Here is a 20,553-nt window from a genome sequence, read left to right on the forward strand (position 1 = left end):
GGCCGGGTCGGGCCCGGAAAAGTCGGCCCGTGCAGGGCTCTAGTGGAGGGTATCTGACTTATCAGTTCTTTAGTTTGACGAGTCTGTTCAAGGCCTTCCACGTACTCGTCCACCCCTATTGCACTAGTCTTTCAGTACATTGTGCTGCTTGGCTGGGAACACATGAAGGAACGAAAGGAAGGAAGCAGAAAAACAAAACAAAAAAGATCGTGAAACATGCCCCGATAAGGGTTTGCCAACAACGCGTATGACGTATTTCAGTATCGACGTCACCGTTGCTCTTTTGGCGATCACTTTCTGTTTCCAGCGGAAGGCCGAGGTGAAATAATTGAGTCTATAGCACGCGCTGAGATTATTTTAGCGCTTCATGAGCGGTCACGTGGTGATCAGGCTTTAATATTGCAATTGCAACGTGCTCTCCCTAAAGTCAGTAATTAAAAAGTTGATTGAAATATCTGTGCTAATTACTTTTCTAATTGCTGCAACTAATCCCTCCTTGATACAGGGATATATGTCCCATCCATCCGCCAGGTGAATAATTCACCAAGAAGAGGAAGAAGAAGGTCACGCGCTGCACGTGTGATATATAAGAAGTCCAGCCTGCTGAGTCCCTAGACTGGTCGTGTCCGCAGCTTCCAGACATCGTGTTCTGCAGTATTTGGTAAGCGCTTCCGCTCTTTTCACTTTGCGCAATGCCCCATGTGTCTAAACAGACTTGGATGTGTCTAAACCTATCAGTGCGAGTCTGTTTGAACGAGCCAGAATTTTTTAAAGTCATCTGTACTTCTGTGGAACAGCCCCAGTTCGAAGCACATCAGCCGGTCTGACGCTCTGGATCTGCTTTCATTAGCTGCTTTCAATTCATGTATAGCAATTCGTATTCAAGTACAGGACCCATGAAGGACGTCCCATTTACGGCCCAGAAGGGGTTTGGGATTACTACCTTCTGAAGTTCGCTACTTCGGGTGCTGATATGCAAATGATAGCTCTCCAGGACAAGTATAGTACCGATGGTTAATCTTATTCACGTATCTTTCAGACTCTTTGAGTAGCCCTCATTTACAACCTGGAAAGATGGTCGAAGGTACGTGGCATGGCATTTCAGTTGCTCTAGTATATATGTCGCACTATTTTGTTTTATTTTCAGCATCTGCAATGTCATCGATGTCATCGATGTCTGGAATGTCTGGAATGGGTAAGATCATTTGACTCTACCCTGCAGTGGTGATATGTGTGCAGACCGCAATGTAAAAACCGAGGTGTACGAACTGAGAGGGCTTGTAGGGTAAGGTGGGGCGAGACGCGACATTTTGTGTCGACGCCGCCTGTCGCAGAGACCCTTTGCTCCATGCGCCTGTAACTTTACTTATAGGTGGCTCTGCGTGCCCGCTTTATTGCGCGTGAGTACTATCCGGATTGATGTTTGCGTTGAAGAGAGAAAAAAAAATCGTTTTCTTCTGCCTGGAATGGTAAGGACCCGAAAAAGTGGCGCGATTTTTCTTTAATCTTTTTTCTTGTCATCTGTGCCGCAGCGTCTCCCAGGACTATTCTGTCAATATTTCTTCATTCATTCATCGAGATATATGCATAATATAGGCATTCTTGGTTACCCGGTGTTTAACAGAAAAATTTATCAATCCGATTGCATGCACGGGGCAAGAAGCGACAATTTAAGCTGATGCAATTTAAGTTTAATGTAATTTAGAAACAGATAGAGATATTAGGTAGCCTTATGCTTATTTCTCAGATATTTCTTTTTTGCATAGTGCTTAGTATTTCCCAGCAATTTTTCTGCTTCCTTTGATATTTCCAGAAGCGCACTCAAAAACGAGCGACCAGCGGCTCATCAGACTGGCGGTGCCTTGTTTGCAAAGGACGGTGGAGCAACACAGCGCCGGGTTCTGTGTGGTTTTATTGCACATGTACATGTGCAATAAAACCACACAGAATTGGGCCAGGGGCTCAAGGGAGCCGTGTAGGCGCTTGGATTGCAAAAAACTAATTTATATATTTCATTACCACGGCGTGTCTCGTCTTGCTCCACATGATGCCTCGTCTTGCCCCGAGCGTTGGGGCAGGATGAGACAATCTGCATTTTTGAATTTCTTGTTCTGCGTTTACTTTAGAACCGGCTGCGTCCGTTCTGACTTACAGATCAGAAGCTCTAGGCCTCTGGGCATGTGCCTATGACTATTTTGATTTTTTTTAAGACGTAAAAAGTACATATTCCATACTCAGTTGCAAATTTCTGTATCATCTTGCCCAACCTTACCATACTGCTCGCGACGCGGTTGCTTGGATTGCGAAAACTAATTTCTGTATTTCATTACCACGGCGTGTCTCATCTTGCTTCACGCGATGTCTCGTCTTGCCCCGAGAGTTAGGCAAGAGTTGGGGCAAGATGAGACAATCTGCATCTTTGAATTTCTCGTTCGGTGTTTATTTTAGAACGGGCTGCATCCGTTCTGATTTACAGATCAGAAGCTCTAGACCTCTGACAATGGCTATGGCTTTTTTTTTCTTTTTGAAAAACATAAAAATAAAGATTCCATATTGAATTTCAAATTTATGTCTCATCTTGCCCCACCTGACCCTACTGCTCGCGACACGGTTGTCTGAAATATCCAGCCTGCGGCGGATCGGTCCCCTATGGGTGGTGCCGCGTTCGAAGGAACTATACCACTATGGACTCCGAGGGGAGGCCGTGCTCGGGTACTCGCGCGTCGTCTGCTAGCGCGAGAGCGAGCGAGCGAGCGAGATAACTGCCTCGCCTTGGAGACTGTATTGGTTCCTTCGTGTGATACTGTTGCATCCTGCATGCATCCACCGTATCCACGTTTCCAATTTTCTGTGCATCCACGCAGCAAACTGTCAGTCCAGCATTCGAAGCGTCATTTTTCTCGTGTGCCTTGTCCTGCGTAGTCAATCAGAATCAAATTTCCTTTCAGAGTCCAGTCAGTCGCAGACAGGGACTGCTGGATCTGGCGATGGTAAGCACATCGTATGTGGTGTAGGGGTATCATCGGGTGCACAGCAATGGACCTTTTTCACAACGTCTTACGCGCATGCGCATGACCTTTAGGCGCCGCAGAGTGTTGCCTCCGTCTTCGTTAGATGACGCTGTATGGGGACGTGAGGAGTGGGCACCAGTGGGGAGACCGCACATTTGGTTTGACGCGATCCGAGCGAGGTTCGCTGGAGAACCGCTAGGATACGACGCGTATGTGAAAATGGTTCATATCTGTGTATGCGTGCTCAATTTCATTCCCTGCAGCCTTTGGCAACGAAACAAAAGGAGGCGCCGCGCATGCTGTCTTGTATGCAGTCCTTGTAACAGGATTGCATACAGGACAATAATTTCCTCATTGCAGACTTGTCATCTGATGTCTGGTGTCAATTTTGGCAATAGAGCATTTGGGAATTTCGCGAAATCAGGAACAAAGAGCCGCACTTAGAACTTAGGTCTTTAACAGTACGAATATGTATTCGTCAGCGAGCATGCACTGTTGCCTAGTGCATATTGTCTGTTGCTTACGACGACACGCACGCTAGTTACGGCCCGGTTGTATCCGAGACTAGGGACTAGAGGTGGAAGACAGTTTCGGGCGTTTGGCGAGAACTTCCGAATACTTGCTTTCAAGTGCCATCCCACTGCACTAAATGTTGGCCTCTCCTCACAGACGACAAAAATTATGACAGAAAATGGCTGGAAAAGCTGCTTTGGCGAGTTAGTGGAAACGAAGGTTGCTGCGGTAGTTGAACAATACTTCTTCATATATTGAGTAAACGCAACACGTAGGAAGCAAGTCGTCATGAACGTCATGTAGAAGCTTCATATTTTAATGACAAAATAATACATATTGCTGCTAACCTTTTCAGTGACTTCTTTCTTTCATCGATGTACTTTGTCCTCTACATTTATTGATGAAACCTATATTTCGTTTGCAGCAGAAGGGTAAGAGTTGCGTTCACTCAACAAAATTACTAACAGTTTTGCTTTCATGTCTACGTAAGCGTGAGCTGACACTATACAAGCGATTGAAGACTGTTTTAAATTAGATGAGAGGTAATCGGCAGGTAATAGTATTAGTCGTGGCAACGAAGGCACTATAGCTATAAATTAGTAAATCATAATTTGTGCACTACCAATTTAATTTCGCATCACAATGTGTTATGCGACAGCGTATGCTTGACTCTGGCTCGCAGATTGGGCTTGCACTTATCGTTGGTACGTTTTGCAGAGGCAACAAAAAACTGATCATCATTGCAGTTCTAGTGTTGTTCCTCATCGGGGCTGGAGTGGGTGGCTTCATGCTGATATCGGGCGCAGGTCAGTACTCTGATGAGACCATTTTCACTTTCCGCTGAAAGATGGAAGTCACTGGTAATCCAGAAGATGTGGTTTCGAACCCTACAGCTGGCTAACCTTTTCAGTGACTTTCATCTTTCATCGTTAATTTCTTAGGCAACTTGGGGCTTGTATGTATTTGTCCTTTCTATGTTGTGCCAGCCTCACAACACCAGTTCTCTCATTTCCTAAGGTTCGCGCGATGTGCCGAGAGGGCGATTAAAGAAGGTCAACGTGTCATCGTGGCATATGTCAATTATTGTGGAGCCGCGGGCAAAATTATAGCCACATTTCTAGTGCAGTGATACCGCATCACCGCACCAGAGGTGATGTAAGTGTGAGGAGTATGCGGTTCTCTAACGACACATCTGTGTGGGTAACGTCAATGTCGATCAGTTTGGTAGATACGAGGTAGACAGTTATGTCTGCAAAGGAGAGGTGCGTCGGGATGGAAAATGGCAGGGTTGTAACGCGCAGGTGGGGCCTTATGTTGTTCGCCACGTTCGCCTCTATTTCCGCCTATGTCCCTTGGACACTGTAGGAGGGTCTCCGATTCTGTTGATTCTTTAATTTTTCACCTTTTGTTGTATGTGAGTGGGAAGATCGTGTATCAGCCGTGCGACAACCGAGGAGTCAAGGAGACGCGGCTTGGCAGGTTGTAGAAGGCGTAGCTTTCAGAAGTTGTAATCGACGGAGTCACCAGCATACTTACACGCTCTTCCGTCAGCGAGCAACCTTGTCCTCGCAAAATGAAAGGAGGAAGCTTTGTTTGCGTGATTTTCACGGCAGTCGCAGGCATAAGTCGTTACCATTTCTTGGCAGCACCAACTAGGAAGGGACTTTCGCGTCGTCCGGGAACCAGGAGTTGTTGGCGTGCATATTCATAGGTCATTCATGACTCTACGCTCCCGCGACAAAAGGGCGCTCACTGATTAGAGGGAATTCCGGCGTACTATCAAGTCTACTAATACTATCATAGTCTGCAGCAGGATCGCGGAGTTGCCAGTCCGGGGTTGGAATGATTCCGGAATCATTCCAAATTTATCAGAGCCCGGAATGGAATGGAAATGGAATGGCGGAAACTGTCCTAGGAATGGAATGGAATCAGACATTTTTAGGACTGGTCTGGGTGCCACACGGTCAAGGGCGAAATAACCTTTTCTATTTGCTTTTTCCGTGATGGGTAACGTCAATCTCCTCTATAGCACTGCTGGGATACCCAGCATGGTTACCGATCCTTATTGATGAAATTAAAGGAATGGAATGGGTTTGCCAGGCCATTCCAGGAATGGGAATTGGCCAAACTTTTTCATTCCGAAGAATTGAAAGGAATGGAATTATCACAAATCTCCATTCCTCGGAATGGAATTTGAATGGAATGGATGATCCCATTCCGCAAGGCTGGTATGCAGCCCTTGCCATGTGCGTTACATCAAACTGCGCAAAAGCTACTCGCCCGCCCCTACACTCTCCCGCGTGGGATGCTCGCCGTTCTTGTCTATGATAAACGAGGTGTAACACGGCAGGTATAGTTTCGGAATGGCACGTGAAGGATGCGACAGTATCCTGTAGCTTAATGTAGCATACTAAGAAATACTGATGAACTATGATTCTGCTGTTGGACAACTGATGAGCAGGAACCGAAATAGGTCAAATGTTGACAGCGAAAGGTTGAAATGTTGAATTCAATTGGTACCTCATCAGTCACACTTTCTCGACTCGTACACCTCAGGCTAGAGCCTGGACTGGACGACAGTCTCACATGCAATTTCATGTTCAGCCTCTTCCCCTGGCTGATTCGGTTGGAACTGCACGAAGAATCTGCTGCCTCGAAAGGCTTCATAAACTAGCAACCACTCGCACAGACCAACACAGACAAGCTGGGATCCAATAAATGCCGAAAAATGATTACCGCTTGCATTACGGCGCTACAAACACGGAGACAAGTCAGAACGATATCAAACTGAACGGTGATTGGCTAGGTCACTTGGTGACATGTCTTCAATGTGCCGTTGGATACGACGTCAGACCTACCAGCTCCCGTGGCTCAGTGGTTAGCGTGCTGGCCATGTCACGTCGAGACTGGGAAGTACCGGGATTCTAATCCCGTTGCCGGCTGTGTTGTCTGGGGTTCTTCCTGGGTCTCCCTCAGACGCTTTCAGACATATGTCGGCACAGTTCCCTTGGAAGTCGGCCCAGGACGCCCATTCCCCCAGGGCGTCAGTCGTGACGTCGCCCACCTATGAGGCCGTCAACGGCTAGCCCTTTCACCAGCACCACGACCGCGCCGTCAGACCCTACAAAGTATGGTCTTTATTACCGGCCTATAGGCGTCCAGCTCGTTGGTGGAGCCCCGAATGTCGTGCTGACGACTGGGTGGCGCCAGGTGGCGCCAGACTGATGTCGAAACATTTCCCCCGGAGTCTGTATAGGGGACGCATACTAACCCATTTGTCCCGCACTGCTGTCCACACACCATCCGTACGCTGCTCTAGCCACAGTTGCTTCGCTGCGTGTTGTGCTGATTCCTCAGCGACGTCGCTGCAGCATTTCTCCACCACGCATGACGCATTTATTAATATCGAACATCGTGCATTGATGACTATAGCCTGAAGCACTATCCGTTATACTTCCGCTGGTTGAGAGCCCCATTTTCTTTCTGCAACCGATGGAAATTCAAGCACACACAGACGATCCCAGACTAAACAGCAGAAGACTCAACACAAGACGGCAAATTATCGTGTTGAGTCTTCATCTCTCTCTCTCTCTCCCGTGTTTTCTTCCAACATTATAACAAGCTAGCTCGCGTCTTATGCCTTCTTCGTAGACGATCCAAATTCCTTGCCGCGGTCGTACGATATGTTTTGCAGCAGTTGGAATTGAAGTAGGACAGTTTTGTCGTTCAAGAACGGATTACGATGGAAAATACTTGTTCTGAGGCTAGAACTAGAACATACAAAGGGACACCCTGTACGCCTTAAGGGACATGCAACTGTCCGACGCATATTTTCATTTCAGATACAAGCGGCAGCAGTGACTCAGCCGGTGGCAACGGTGGCAACGGTGCCGGCGATGACAGCGTTTACCCCGATCCGCCTCCAGTGAGACCGGACGGAGGCGACACTGACGAAAGTGGACAAGTACCGTCACAGGACCCAGCAGGCGGCACACCAGGAGCCCCAGGAGGAGCCCCAGGAGGAGCCCCAGGAGGATCCCCAGGAGGAGCCCCAGGAGGAGCCCCAGGAGCCGAAACCCCACCCCCAGACGAAACCCAAGCACCCCTTCCCAATCTTCGTACGTATACTCAAGCCGTCGAATGACCGTCCAATGTAAAATAACGTATCTTACCTCTATGACTAGTGAGAACCTCTTGTAAGATAACATATTTAATCGTTCGATATATAATCTTTCTGGAAATGAGTTCGGGTCTACGATGAGAAATACTGCAGCACTTCCTATCAAGTTTACTTTCACTGAGCTTAGTTTAGGTCAGATGCGTACACATAACCGACAAAAAGAACGACATACCGTTGCTCGTTACCCCGGAAAGGAAACTGAAATATAGAGCAACGAGTTCCCGTTACCCAGTGTTAATGGGCTACCAGTACGATACAATGATATTCCACGGAGCCCACGTTGAAGATCATCGTATGCTTTATTTAGCCGCATTTAGGCGTATTTAGCCGCCGATATATTCGATCACAGGCTGTTCCTCTCTTCCTTGTATATCTTGTTTCCTAAATATCGGCGCCTCGCTACGGCTCCTGAGGCTTCTGTTTCAATCTACTATCGTATCTCTGCGTGTAGCACCGGCTTTCAGCAACAACTGGTATGAAATGAATATTTATCTTATTGTGTCACCATTAGAAGCCTCATTTTGAAGAACGGTCCGCGTCGTAGCGATGTGACCGAGGTGCTGCGCGGCGAGTGACGGAGAAGAGCCAATCAGGCTGCGCTCTGCAAGCTGCTTCGCTCTTGTCCGTCACGTCGACGCGCGGCGTGACGGCAGCCGGAACTTGAGCCGTCGTCAGCTGCACCTCCTTTCGTGGACGTCTTCAGACGTGCCTGGTGTGTTCTCCGAGAACTTCACGGGCGGCTGAGATTTTATCATGTCGTGCGGCGTATGTCTTAGTGTCATGTCTGTGTGTCTGTCTGTCGTAGTGTGTGTGGTGTGGTGCGGTTTAGGTTATGCACTCTGTATGAGAAGAAATTACATTCCGAGTGCGAACATGACACGTTAGCATAAGACGAATGTCTTATGCTAATGCATTGTCATCGCATTAATTGGATTATTGGCCCTAATTTTTTGTAAGAACGGCCGCCGTAGAGCGTCAGCACACTTCGCGTAACTTGAGATAACAAAAAGAAAGAAAATCAGGAATCTTCGGGGAAAGGGCCCAGTGTGGTCAGTGGCACGAGGGGAGGTCTGAGGAACCCGTGCAGTCGATGTCACCAGCACCACGTGTTTCATCACATGGAATGCCTATGAATTAGAGACAACCCCCACAATGTCAGGGAACGAGTTGCCAGTTGTAACGAAATCCGTTACTAATTAGTTGCAAGTTTTTACTTCCTACTAGAAAGAACTACTCGTTACTTCGTAACGAATCTCATCCAATTCGAGTGAGGGTCCACTGTCCGTGTGTCATTCCTCAAATCGATCGGCGTTTTACTTGGATGACCCTCTTGGTCCTGTAGAAGGGCATGCCGTAAACAAAGGAGGGCGCATTCATCGGTTCTGCCTGTGCGCCCTCTCTCTTTGGAGATGTAGACTACGCCGAGTTTCGTCGGGTTGACCATGCTTTCAGACAGTACTCCACAGCATAGTACATGTACCTAGCCAGCCGTCCCGTATGCCGCCAATGCAATTGACCTCTAATGTCACCGTGACATAATGGTGACGTTGGTAGGCATATCGAAACCAAAACTGTGCGGGTGAAGAACGCCGCATATTCTTCTTTTTTTTTTCTTTTTTTTTTTACACAGGTCACGTGTGGCTTCTTAGTCTCTTTCGTGTCTTCATTCGCGTTTCCAGAGCTCCCCGTTAGTTGCGTCGTCTGAAAGTCAATGCTGTAACACTGTGCGGAATGGGGTTATGGCGTTATTATAGTTATTACGAGTTAGTTCGCGCTTGCTTTGTATAGAGACAGCGCGTGCACTCCGTGAGAAACCCGTGCCCTTCCGGTTCCAGAAGGTAGTACAGCCCGGTAGCCATCTTTAGAACGGTCTACCAGTAGAATGGAACAGAACAGGGCCATACAGCAAATATGTAAGGCAATATGAGAAGCCACATACTTGACTTTCTTGTGGCTTTGTGTGACTAGTAGTTCCAGTCTACCAAGTTGGCGGCGCTGTTGTATACCATCTGACGTCATTTACTTGTAAATAGGGAGACTTCTATTACCTTCTGCCAGCTTGTGCGTGAAGAAGGATGTTGTCCTCAAGGTCGCTGATTTTGCTACTTTGGGCCAATTTAACTACTTTACGACTGTCGCGGCGCATAGATTTGGGCAATGGCGATTTTGCTATCTCCTGGCTACTTTGGCGGGTACTTGTTCGCAGTACATTTGAGACTCCCATAATGCCATTGACGACCGACCTTCAGGCGGCTTCTCTCCGTCGGTACGACGTCCTTCGGGCTGTTTGGCACGGCGTTTTAGCGCTCGCTCGTCAAAAAGTCTTTCATTCAATATATGATGCTCGCATACCATTGACTACAGGATTGGCTGCATACATGGGAAGTTGGCTACTTCCTTGACTTGGCCCCATCTGCCTTTGTTCCTTTCCTTTCCTTTTCTTTTTTGTTTTGGCTATAGTCGTGACGATGCCCACTTGAGTGCGGCCAACAACGGCAAGCTACATCGACACCCCCCCCCCCCTTGACTTGGCAACCCTGGTTGTGGTCCATATACCACACATGATTTCTCACGTAACGGTTCAGAAACAAAACTGTATTCGTGGATAAGACCAAACGCATGGCGGCACTGAAGACGATAGTCAGCATTTTTTCGTTTATGCCAATTAGTGACTTGAGCGGGTCGGTGAACAGGTTGTAGAGAATAAGCTGCAATATCTCCGAACAATGTGCCCTCTGCGATGTACAATTTACGGGATCTTTTTCTTTTCTTTTTTTGCCACAAAAGTAAGCCCGCGAAATCTCATCGCTTGGGTACCTGCTCACGCATCTACGTAGCGTGCGTCGCTCTCGGAACGCCCTCACGCGTCTGTTTAGAGCAACGATATCCGCATTGTCCCTGTGCTCTGCCAGACAGGGTTCATTGTCCATTTCTTTTCCTGGTGCGTCATCGACAGTTGCTTATCCCAAGATTCATATGGACAACACACCGTGTTTAATAGAGCATGTGGAGATACGGTGAGCACCTTTGCTGCTTTAGCGAGGGCGTTCCACTCTTTTTGAATTTCGCGGCCTTTGCTTTTTTTTTTTCTGTTGCGAGGCAAAACAAACCCGTACAGGGTACTCCGTTGAGGAAAGCTTGTTCAAAAATGCCTCAACTTACGCTCAGCAATCTCTTAATTGACTCTTGGGTCTCCAGTGCCTAATTAAAATGGTTGCTGGTTTTTATACGCAAATTACAACACAGAAAACACTTATTCAGCTGGTTTCCACCACGAATGCAGCTTTCTTTTCTTCTTTCCTACCGCTAGGCGGCGCATCCTGCGCAGAGGACCGAACTCATAAAGTGCTGGTATATAATGTGCTGGTATACGTCATTGTATGATGGGAAGTGATATGAACACTATAATATATTGATCCCGGTTTTAGCTTTTGTAGTCCGTAATTGCGAGAGGGAATTTGGTGAACATCCTGGTCATCTGCAAGGATAAGCGATAAGCAGTTTCTTTTTTTCCGCAGCTGTGCGGAGAAGCTTCGTCATGTGCACCGTGAGCAGGATGTTTGAGGGCTATGATGTTTACAAGGATGTGCCGTGCGAGTACATTGTCTTTGACAACCTTCTCATCTACAACGACAAAGTGATGCCGACACAAGACTTCTATGGATGGGCGACTTTCAAAAAGGTCGGTTTGCTGTCTCTGTATTCTTAGCCAGTGCTCTGCCCTGCGCTCTCTTCAATCTGTTCAAATCTCTTCTATTTGAACTCTCTTTCCCGGCATCAGTTCGTCCAATCAAAGCCCTCACAAATACTTGGAATAGCCTTCATGGGAATGTATTTGGACGGTATAGCTGGGCTCGTGAGAAAGCCAAAGGTGCAGAAAGAACTGAAGGACCTCTTCCAGTTGGGTGTCCGTGCGTGCGGTGTAACTGGAGTAGATATTCCCACAGCGCAAGCGGCCCAGGCTACCGTCACCAAGTCCTTAATCAACTTTTTTAGTGTAAGTATTCTAGAACGTCCTTGGGAATATTTTCCTACGTGTCGTCGGTGTTGCGTACAAACTATCGTGTCGAGCCTATGCTGTCGCCACTGGACATTGATGACGACGTCGTATGGTCATCGCTGTGAACAAAGATTCGCTAGAATGGCCTGTGGTCGGAGCAGGACATAACGGAGCCCATGTGCAGTGGAGCAGGTGACTTCGCCATTCGCCCGCTGGCATTCCCCCGTGGCCATTCAGTGGCGAGAATGCCCACGCGTATATTACTTTGCCAGATGTTACAACCCCTTTAAGCATCCTACTGAAGCTGCTGCGTTTTTACTGTGACTGTAATATTTCAGTATCGGCGTGTTACGAGCATATTAAAACCTACCATAAACCGACACGCGAAATAGCCAACTTCTAAAGTTCTCTCTTCGTCCGCAGGGCCTAGAAGCACCAGCTCAAAGTGTCGTCTATTACTTCGGCACCTTCATACTCCCAGATGCGACTAAATTCGATGGCCTCCAAGGGTTTCTGAACGGCTTCGAGTAAGGTCACATTTTGAATGTGCGAGGGCCGTTAAGTGTCGTTGGTGGTAGAGTTTGGTCCTAGGAAGGAGTGTTTTAAAGCGCGTATTTTACGTCATATGATCGGCGGCTAAGTCTAGTGCCACCATTTTGGAGCAGAGGTGCAGCCTTAGAGTGGAAATAAACAGATATAAAAGGTGCGCTTTTTAATGCATTGTGGTACATTGGCGACAGTAAACGGTTTCCAAAAATTGCTGTCGCAAAAAGTAAATAATGGCTCCAAAACGATCGTGCAACTGCAAACTGCGATCGACTGCAACTCTTTCGCGCACACGCGCCACTGCGTCGCCCTGGCGACAACAGCCACGTCGTTTTGACGTCGCCCACCATGAGCCATTCAAAAAGGGGGACGCTTACACATTGATTTGGTGGTTATAAATAGAACTCGGGTGAATTCTAAACATCTTTCCACTTGTCAATCCCAATATAGTTCAAACCGTACCAGGAGCCCGCCATGTTGCATTTCGTGTGCGCCATATGTTTTCAGTGTTGTATTGCTCCGTGACGTCACCGCGATGCTCCCGCAACCGCTTCCCTCGCGAGCCGCAGCTTGTTCATTGAGCGAAATCTCCTCCATCTCCAGCACCTAGAATGCGGCGTTGCAAATACGTTTGGACGTTATGACTGGACTCAGTTTCAATAATGATGCGGTTACGAGAACCCATGCGGTTATGCTGTTTAAATGGCATTGGTTCGTGGTAAATACGCTCGCTAGAAGTAAATGAATCGCATATTTGGGTATCCCGAGCCATTCTTTCACGGCGCATATTATTATAGGATACTCGTTGAGCTGTTTAGTGCCCCTTTAGAAGCTGCCCGCGCGTCTGTGGCTTCCGCTCCGCCCAACAGGGCGAAGCGACGTCGAGTCTACTTACCTGCTTACTGGCTGCCTATGAGAATGGACGCGACTCTGAGGTGTGCGCTTTGCTCGGGAGCGCGTTCGAGGCCTTGTATCTCGCTATTTACGACATGTAGAAGAATCATGTGTCCATGATGTAATGAGCCGCTTATATGAAAGTGTCTTACAAGGGGCCACGATATTACGCCGAGCGTCAAAGAACGAGTAAATTTACTTGTATACTTTTATATTTGTTCGCTTGTGGTACGGGTCCTAAGGTCCCGTGTCCGCATGCAGTGCACGTGTGCGGAAACTACCTGTGGTTTCCGCGGCTCTCAAGATCTCGATGATGACGACGCTGCCATACACGTTTTACCGACGGCGTCGGTGCCCGGAAGAAAGCAAGAGTGTTACGCAATCTCCGTGGACCACGTGATGGGACGAACATTCGCGGCATGCCACTAAAAATCGTGCATGGCGTGGTCGAGGAAAAAGCGGAACGCAGAGGCGGCTTCTTCCGCACCGCGGCAATAGTGTGCCGCTCCGCGTACGCGTTACCGCGCGCATTTGCCGCATGTGAGTACGCGGCCTGACTGAACGAACATTCGCTGTATGCCGCTAAAAATCGTGCTATGCGGTGTCGGGGAAAAGAGGAACACCGAGGCGGCTTCTCCAGCGCCGGGGCAATAATTTGGCGCTCCGGGTACGCGTTACTGCGCGCATTTGCCGCATGTCTGTACACGCGGCCTAAAGCAGTACATATACTGTATGTCATATTAATTCTGTAGCTTCTATATATGCAGAGTCCACATCGCCGTTCTGGTGACTTACAACCTGCACTGGCAAAAGGTCTATATAGAGAAGTGTACAGTCGAAGCTAGCTCGTCTTGGAACCTGCCTGACGGCCCGACGTTTGTAAGTCATAATCATTGGCATAGAAAGAATGGATGCCACAGTAAGGCATGACTCCGACAGCAACCTTCTTGGTGACGACGGTGGCATCCGCTTGAGGTTGACGAGATCAAGGCAAGGACGATTTGGACGAAGACAAGGTTGGAGAAGAGAACGAGACGGGTTCAATTTGAAGCACGTCTTCAAATTGTCCTTATCGTGAATTCCTCAAAGTGAAAGTGATGCTGCCGTCGCCGGAGTTACACAATCTAGCTTGCTTGATGTCTCGTCTACCCCACCGTGTTTGCGTAAAAAAATGAGTAGTTCTACTACTTTTGGGTACACATGCAGTGTCAAAACCGTAGGTATATAGGTAGGTGCTGCGAAGCAAGCTTCCTCGCAGTGGCGCAGAGGGTGGTGTCGGTGGACCAAACCATACCTTAAGCTAGATGGGTAGAAATCCAGCGAACCAGTAGAGATGTAGGAAGGGAGTTGCCTCAGGACAGAAGCCGCCGATATTTCGAACAGAGACTGTTCTTCTTCTGGGCCCAGAAGAACAGTCTCTGTTCGAAATATCGGCGGCTTCTGTCCTGAGGCAACTCCCTTCCTATACCTTAAGGTAGTGCATTTAGAAGAGGGAAACGAAGCGGAAATCCTCCTCCCCCGTGTAAAGTCCTCATGGACTTCGTCCCCGATTTCTGTCGCTACGAAAAGGGTACAAGGACTGAAGACACTGCACACTTAAGAGGGGATGATAGTCAAGCCGCGTCGCCGATTCACGATTTTTTCGCATACAGATGGCGCTGGAACAGCGACAGAGAGTTGGTAACTACAGCCGTAGCCGAACACGCATTGGTGTCAGTAGCACAATTCTTCGTGCAAGTTTGCAGTTAACTCGTCCACGTGACGTAAGCCCGGGCCCGTGCAGTGCTCTACGCTGTATAACAACCGGAGAAAGCACCACCTACTTTCGCAGCATTTTTTTGTCTACCTCCCAAGTAACTTGACATCCATTAAGCAAATTGAACGGAAAAACTACGTACAAGCAAGGAGTGATTTCCCAGATCAAAAGCCTTACTGCTGTCCACTGTCCACTGTCCAGTGTCCAAGTAGACACTGTCCACCTGAACCCTGGTCGCTCGAAAGACACAAGGCTGGTTTCAACAGGCCTCCCAGGTAAAAAGCCGTGCAAATACCTTATAGAGAGCAAACATGCCCCTGGAACAACGTATTACATGCCTTCACATTTTCTAGTTCTGTGCATGAAATGATGCTATGGATGTACGTATTGTAGGTGTTATAATGTCCCCGGATATTTTGCCTGGATATGATAGTGTTTGAATTACGCGCTTCGCCAGGTGGGTGACTAGATCTTCGCACTTTGCGTCACTTTAGAAACCAGCAATAAACACGCTCGTTTTTGTAAATAGTATCCTGTCCTAACACCGATCCTATTGAAACCTGTCCACTATTTGCCGAGAACAATCGGGTTGTTTCTCCCTGGATAGAAAATACATGGCGCCAAAAGCAGGTATGATCCCTCTTAACAACGAAGTGTTGTCAATGTTGTCCGAAGCGTCCTTGCCGTAGAGTGCTGCCATTGCCATAGAGTGCTGCCATTGCCATAGACTGACCAGGTTCACATTGCGTCCGGGTGTCAACAATGCAATGATTCCTCCTTATTGTACGTACCAGGAAAATGCAGCGTATGCCCTGGCGAAGCTGACTGCTCCGGACAAGGCGCTGGGAGTCTCCTTCAGCATGGCCGTATTCAGCTACACCACGTACGCCTACGTGAGCGACACCGTTCCCCCATTCGGAGGAGGGTGCAAGTACCGAAGCGCAATTAGCTTCCAGAACTGGTGCAACAAAACGACTGCCGCCGAGGGCACGACGGGAAATATGGCAGTTAGGTTGCATGTCTACGACACCAGAACCGTGCTATCCTTCGACACAAAGGCCAGTATGGAGGCAAAAGTAAGTAACTGACGCAATAGGGACAACTGCCATGCGGGCGGGCGCCTCATTCGATGGTCACAAGCAAGCAGAAAAGCGGTCGGAAGACACAGGACTTTGATGTAGCGGAATTGAATCCTAAAGGCATCTCCCGTAGAGGATAGTCTCGACACCGATTCGGTGCCTCAAGTCCATGTTTCTAGCAGGGACAAATATCATATGGCTTGCTGTGGTCGTTGGATGTTGACGCATGTGACTATCCTCAAGGCGGCGTGAGGAAACCCTACGTTAGCAATTATAGATAATACCAAGAAATGTTGCCGTGCGAGACGCTGTGATATCAACTCGAATGGGGGTTGTGGGGATATGAGATTACCTATAAACGATATGGAACACGTGAAATTGCACACTGAGCGCTCAGGGTTCAAGCTGCAGTCTTTAACCTGAGGAGAGTGAATGAGTAAGATGGCGAAAAAGCGGCCCTGGAAAAAAAACAACTTTGCCAGACGTATGGCTAGGTTGCACGCATTGTGAGGTAGTACGTTCTGAAAGTGCAAATTTCGTGAGATTCTAGAGTCACATGCATGTAGACCTGCGGTTAGGTAAATTAGGTGGGTCATTCCAAGTCAAATGATTCAATGGCTCGACCCCCGGCAGTTCAGTTCCACAAAACCCTGTGCTGTCAGTACGCACTCCCGGAGGCACATTTACAATTACTCGACCGTTGGATGCCTCCAGGAGAAAGTCGCGCCTCATTGGCCAGGAGAGAGGAGGTAAATGAACGGAGCCACCGTTTGCGCTACCCGTTGCAGACACATAGATGCGGCACAACAACGGCGACGCCGCGCACGCACACGCGAAGCTGGGAATAATTACCTGAACCGAAAGTATGTGTATTGTAGCTGGCCCGTGGCTTTGGAGATACGTCGCGAAAGTAGTGGTTGCCATATTCGTCGCCTACAAGCCAGCACTATACAAGGAGGGGAGCCAAGGGAGCGGGCTGCTTGTTCCACATGGGCAGAAGTTGATGGCGCAGGTCCGAACTATGTGCTATTACTTTGTCATATTACTTTCTGCTATTTCTCATTCGTCAAAATTTTGCGCCGCCCTTTCTTACGTTCGCGATTTTTTTTAATAGTTAAAAGATAAAATTGTGCGAACTGACAGCAGATCATGTAGCATTGACGCATTTTTGGAAGGGCGTCCTCCTCGTAGATTTTGTTACATTAAATGGAAAACTTTTTGTCGGTTGTAATCGACCTGCAGCTGGGCTATTTCATCTCAGGTCATGCAAGGCTGCCCACTTGGGTTCTTCGATATTCGTCATTATTTATGTGAAGACACATCGTGTGTGATGAACAAGTTCACCAGACTTGAGTCCTATAGGTGCAGCGGTTGTGAAAATTGTGAGAAAGAGAGAAGAAATTAAACGTCAACCCGCGTGAACAACAGCGTGTGCCCAAACGGCGCTCTCCCTACACTTTGAGAGCACCTCAGTCGCCCCGTACAAAAGCCACACAATATGCAGAACAGACTGTTACTCAAAAACTGTTACTGCAAAAAAAAGATTACTAAAACTTTCGCGTACTTCGTTTTACAAGTTATCGCAAAAATGCTACCAAGTGCGGTTTACAAATGAAGTGTATACGTCTCGAACAAACAAATTTTATTTAAAAGAGAAGCCTATTCCTTGCTCTTTTTAGCGATGTACTTTGTTAACATATTAACCCTACAGCAGAGGTTTAATATGCGTTAGAGTAGACCATGCATCTGAAAACTGCACCGTAATCGTAAGCCTGTTCTTCAGAAACACCTGCTCCGATTTTGACTGCAGAAACCTCGCTTATGCAGGAGCACGTTAACTTTCCCATGGTGCCACGTGTATGCAGGCTAAGACTGTACAACCGCACTTCTAAAATGAGAAACGACTGTCACCATACCGTTTGGTAACTCCGCTCCCGCTGCTGCATTAGCTGCATCGCAAAAACACGTGATGTGCGTTTCGCCACAAAATAACCATGAGAAAAAGTGAATAGCTACATTGGAAAAATAGGCGGATCAGATGTTCTAGGCGAATAATAGGATGTTATTAGGCACTAGAGGCTTGTGTGTTGTGTTGTGTTGTGTCTTTTCTTCTGTGTCCCAGCCTCAGAACATCGATTTCCTTCGGGATCGACTCCGTATTTGGGAAAGTACCATCAGAAAACGTATCATTAGGACGTGTCTCGACAGAACCGGATTTTATGGCAGTTTAAAATCTTTTGCGGGACATGCGACCTAAATAAGATGACCTTGCTGATGACCGCCGGAATCGTCCACTGCTTGAAACTTCTGGTCAGTTGTTTTCTGAGTAGGTAAGCGCACGAATTTTCGCACAATTTGTTTTTATTTATAGCGCTTACTTTGAGGCCGGATGTATCCGCCACAGGGGTCAATCGCCACGGCTCCTGTACGCCTCCGCCTTATAAGCCCCATGCGTTACGCGCTTTATTCCCTTCAACCAGTATACGCTACTTCAAGAAAAACGCCCACTTCTTTCAGTGCACAGATGCGTGGCGCTTATTTTCTTTGTGCGTTCTTTTTCGTTGTTGTTACCGTTTCGGTGACGTGGCGGATACTGCTGGCAGACAATTAACAGCAGGCAAAATATACGTCTTTCATCCTCTCCTTATCCGCCACCGGTTTTAGAGTAGATCGGGAGATGCCCACTGATAGCACAGGATATCTGATAGCTGCTGGGAGTCAAGCAGGACCATTGCATCATTTGGCGTGGAATGACCCAGGAAGATTCAGTCCGTATAATGGCAAGCTGTGCCACAACGATGTGGATAGAAGTGTCCAGTAAAATTCTACGAAGCGCTATTTAGGGCTTGGGGTGAATCGGGGTCTAAATCGGGGTGAAAAATCTGGTGATATTTTAGGAACCGTAAAATATGATAAAGTCGAGTAAAAAAATATTTTCGAATTAAAAAGAAATTAGTCGTTCTATTGGTGGATCCAATGGAAATGAGTTAGCATTAAAACTTGAAAACCCTTTGTGAACTCCCTTCACAACGCGACGTCTCTAACGCATTAAGAAAGTGCTCAGCGCCCATATTCTGTCTGGATTGGCAACTCGAGTTTGTGTCAAGTTTGTATTTGCTGCTTTTTTTTAGGCGTAGCCCCAGTGACAATGATGCAAAGCGGGAAGCAAAAACCAGTTTAACCGGGTTTTGCCCTAAAACACAATGTCCCATATAACATAAGGCTATAGTTGGACTTTGGCTTTGATCACGAAGTCTCAGTTGGACCAAAATGGCCCAGAAGACATTTACCCGCGGTTCAACGGATTCCCTTACCTGCGGGCGTACCGCAAAATACGTACACTCCCCTCATTGGGACACTTATCTGCTCTGCTTCGTTTCAGATCAACGAATTGAAAAAAACGGTGAATTACCCGATTGGCCTGCTCCTCGCGGACATCCCATACGACGTTATTGATGAGAAGCCTTGCACCTATATCAGCCTGACTAGGGTCAAAGGGATAGCTGAAGTAGTACACAAGCAGTCCGCAAGATAAACGATTCACTGGTCACTGCTTCGTTGTCGTGTTCATGTTGTCCAGCATCTTCTGTTCAATCTCTATTGGGCCCCCGTGCGGTCCGAGCATACCTCTATGCTGCAAGAAATGCGCAAAGAGCGCAGTCCTCAGAGGAAGGGGATGCAGCCGTTTGGTACTATGGTGTATATACAGGGTGTTTCAAATAACGTGAAAAAGGAAAAGAAATCTTTAGTTCAACCTCGGGTGTGTGCCATCGTAAAATACAACTTGGGACCGGAAGTAACCAACATCCCTAGAAAGCATCAAGCCTGCGCCCCACGTGACACCGCGTCGCACACGAAGGCCTGCTGTGCTGAATGAACAAGAAAATCTCGCAAAGCTCACGCAGGCCTCCGTGAGTTGGTCAGTGCGCAGGCGTACTGTCTAGGAGGTGTCTTTTCGTCATCGGAACGGACTCCTGCTAGATATCGGGACGAGATCGAATAAGAAACGGTTGACCGGTTATTCTACCTATCTCTCAGTATGTGAGTCCACTTCTGTCTCTCGTACTGAGAAATGCGATACCTCGGTGTTCCGTAAACTTCTGTCCCAAGCCTACTCACGTTTCGGGGCACGCAACAGATACGAAAATCGATGAGTGCGTTCCTACTGCCGAGTAGGGTATTTGACGTGAAGGTTTATGAGGGTGAGGAGTAGGTCTATGGGAACTTCATTCGGTGAGAAGGGTTGCCATTCTCATCTGCTGCCGTGGTGTCTGCACGCATTCATCCTCCTATACTCCAAGGGAAGACCACATATACGTTACGTTGTTCGTTCAGAAGGTTGGCGCTTCAAAAGCCGCGCAATATGCAGACCCATGGGCGTGCACAGAGGGAGGCGAGGGGGGCAGTGGCTCCCCCTCTTGAGATCCAAGGTCACGTCTGAAAGCCTGAAAATATTGCTCCCTTTAGCCATACACTCTTGAAAATGAAGTTCGCCGCATAGCGCGCTCCTAGCTAACCATCATCTCGACTGATATCGTTATCTGCCCTGATTTGTTGAAAACGGGAGGTGCATG

The 20,553-nt window shown here is 47.8% G+C and overlaps 1 protein-coding gene across 1 annotated transcript; it reads left to right on the forward strand.

Moving 5' to 3' along the window:
* Nucleotides 1-552: 552 nt before the first annotated feature.
* LOC135397083 (uncharacterized) lies at nt 553-19,529 on the forward strand. The gene is made up of 12 exons (XM_064628419.1): nt 553-661; nt 1,040-1,084; nt 1,148-1,195; nt 2,949-2,990; nt 4,242-4,330; nt 7,367-7,642; nt 11,223-11,386; nt 11,486-11,701; nt 12,128-12,231; nt 13,912-14,023; nt 15,695-15,976; nt 19,362-19,529. Exons 5-12 carry the CDS (start codon nt 4,312-4,314, stop codon nt 19,512-19,514), a joined length of 1,326 nt encoding a protein of 441 aa, XP_064484489.1. The 5' UTR covers nt 553-661; nt 1,040-1,084; nt 1,148-1,195; nt 2,949-2,990; nt 4,242-4,311; the 3' UTR covers nt 19,515-19,529.
* The last annotated feature ends 1,024 nt before the right edge of the window (nt 19,530-20,553 follow it).

Source organism: Ornithodoros turicata, chromosome 6, assembly GCF_037126465.1.
Source record: "Ornithodoros turicata isolate Travis chromosome 6, ASM3712646v1, whole genome shotgun sequence".
Lineage (NCBI taxonomy): Eukaryota > Metazoa > Arthropoda > Arachnida > Ixodida > Argasidae > Ornithodoros > Ornithodoros turicata.

What these genes read in the sequence shown, in the direction of transcription:
- LOC135397083 (XM_064628419.1), top strand. An exon ending in CCTTAATCAACTTTTTTAGT is followed by an intron (nt 11,702 to 12,127) that starts GTAAGTATTCTA and finishes CTTCGTCCGCAG; the next exon opens with GGCCTAGAAGCACCAGCTCA. An exon ending in GGGTTTCTGAACGGCTTCGA is followed by an intron (nt 12,232 to 13,911) that starts GTAAGGTCACAT and finishes CTATATATGCAG; the next exon opens with AGTCCACATCGCCGTTCTGG.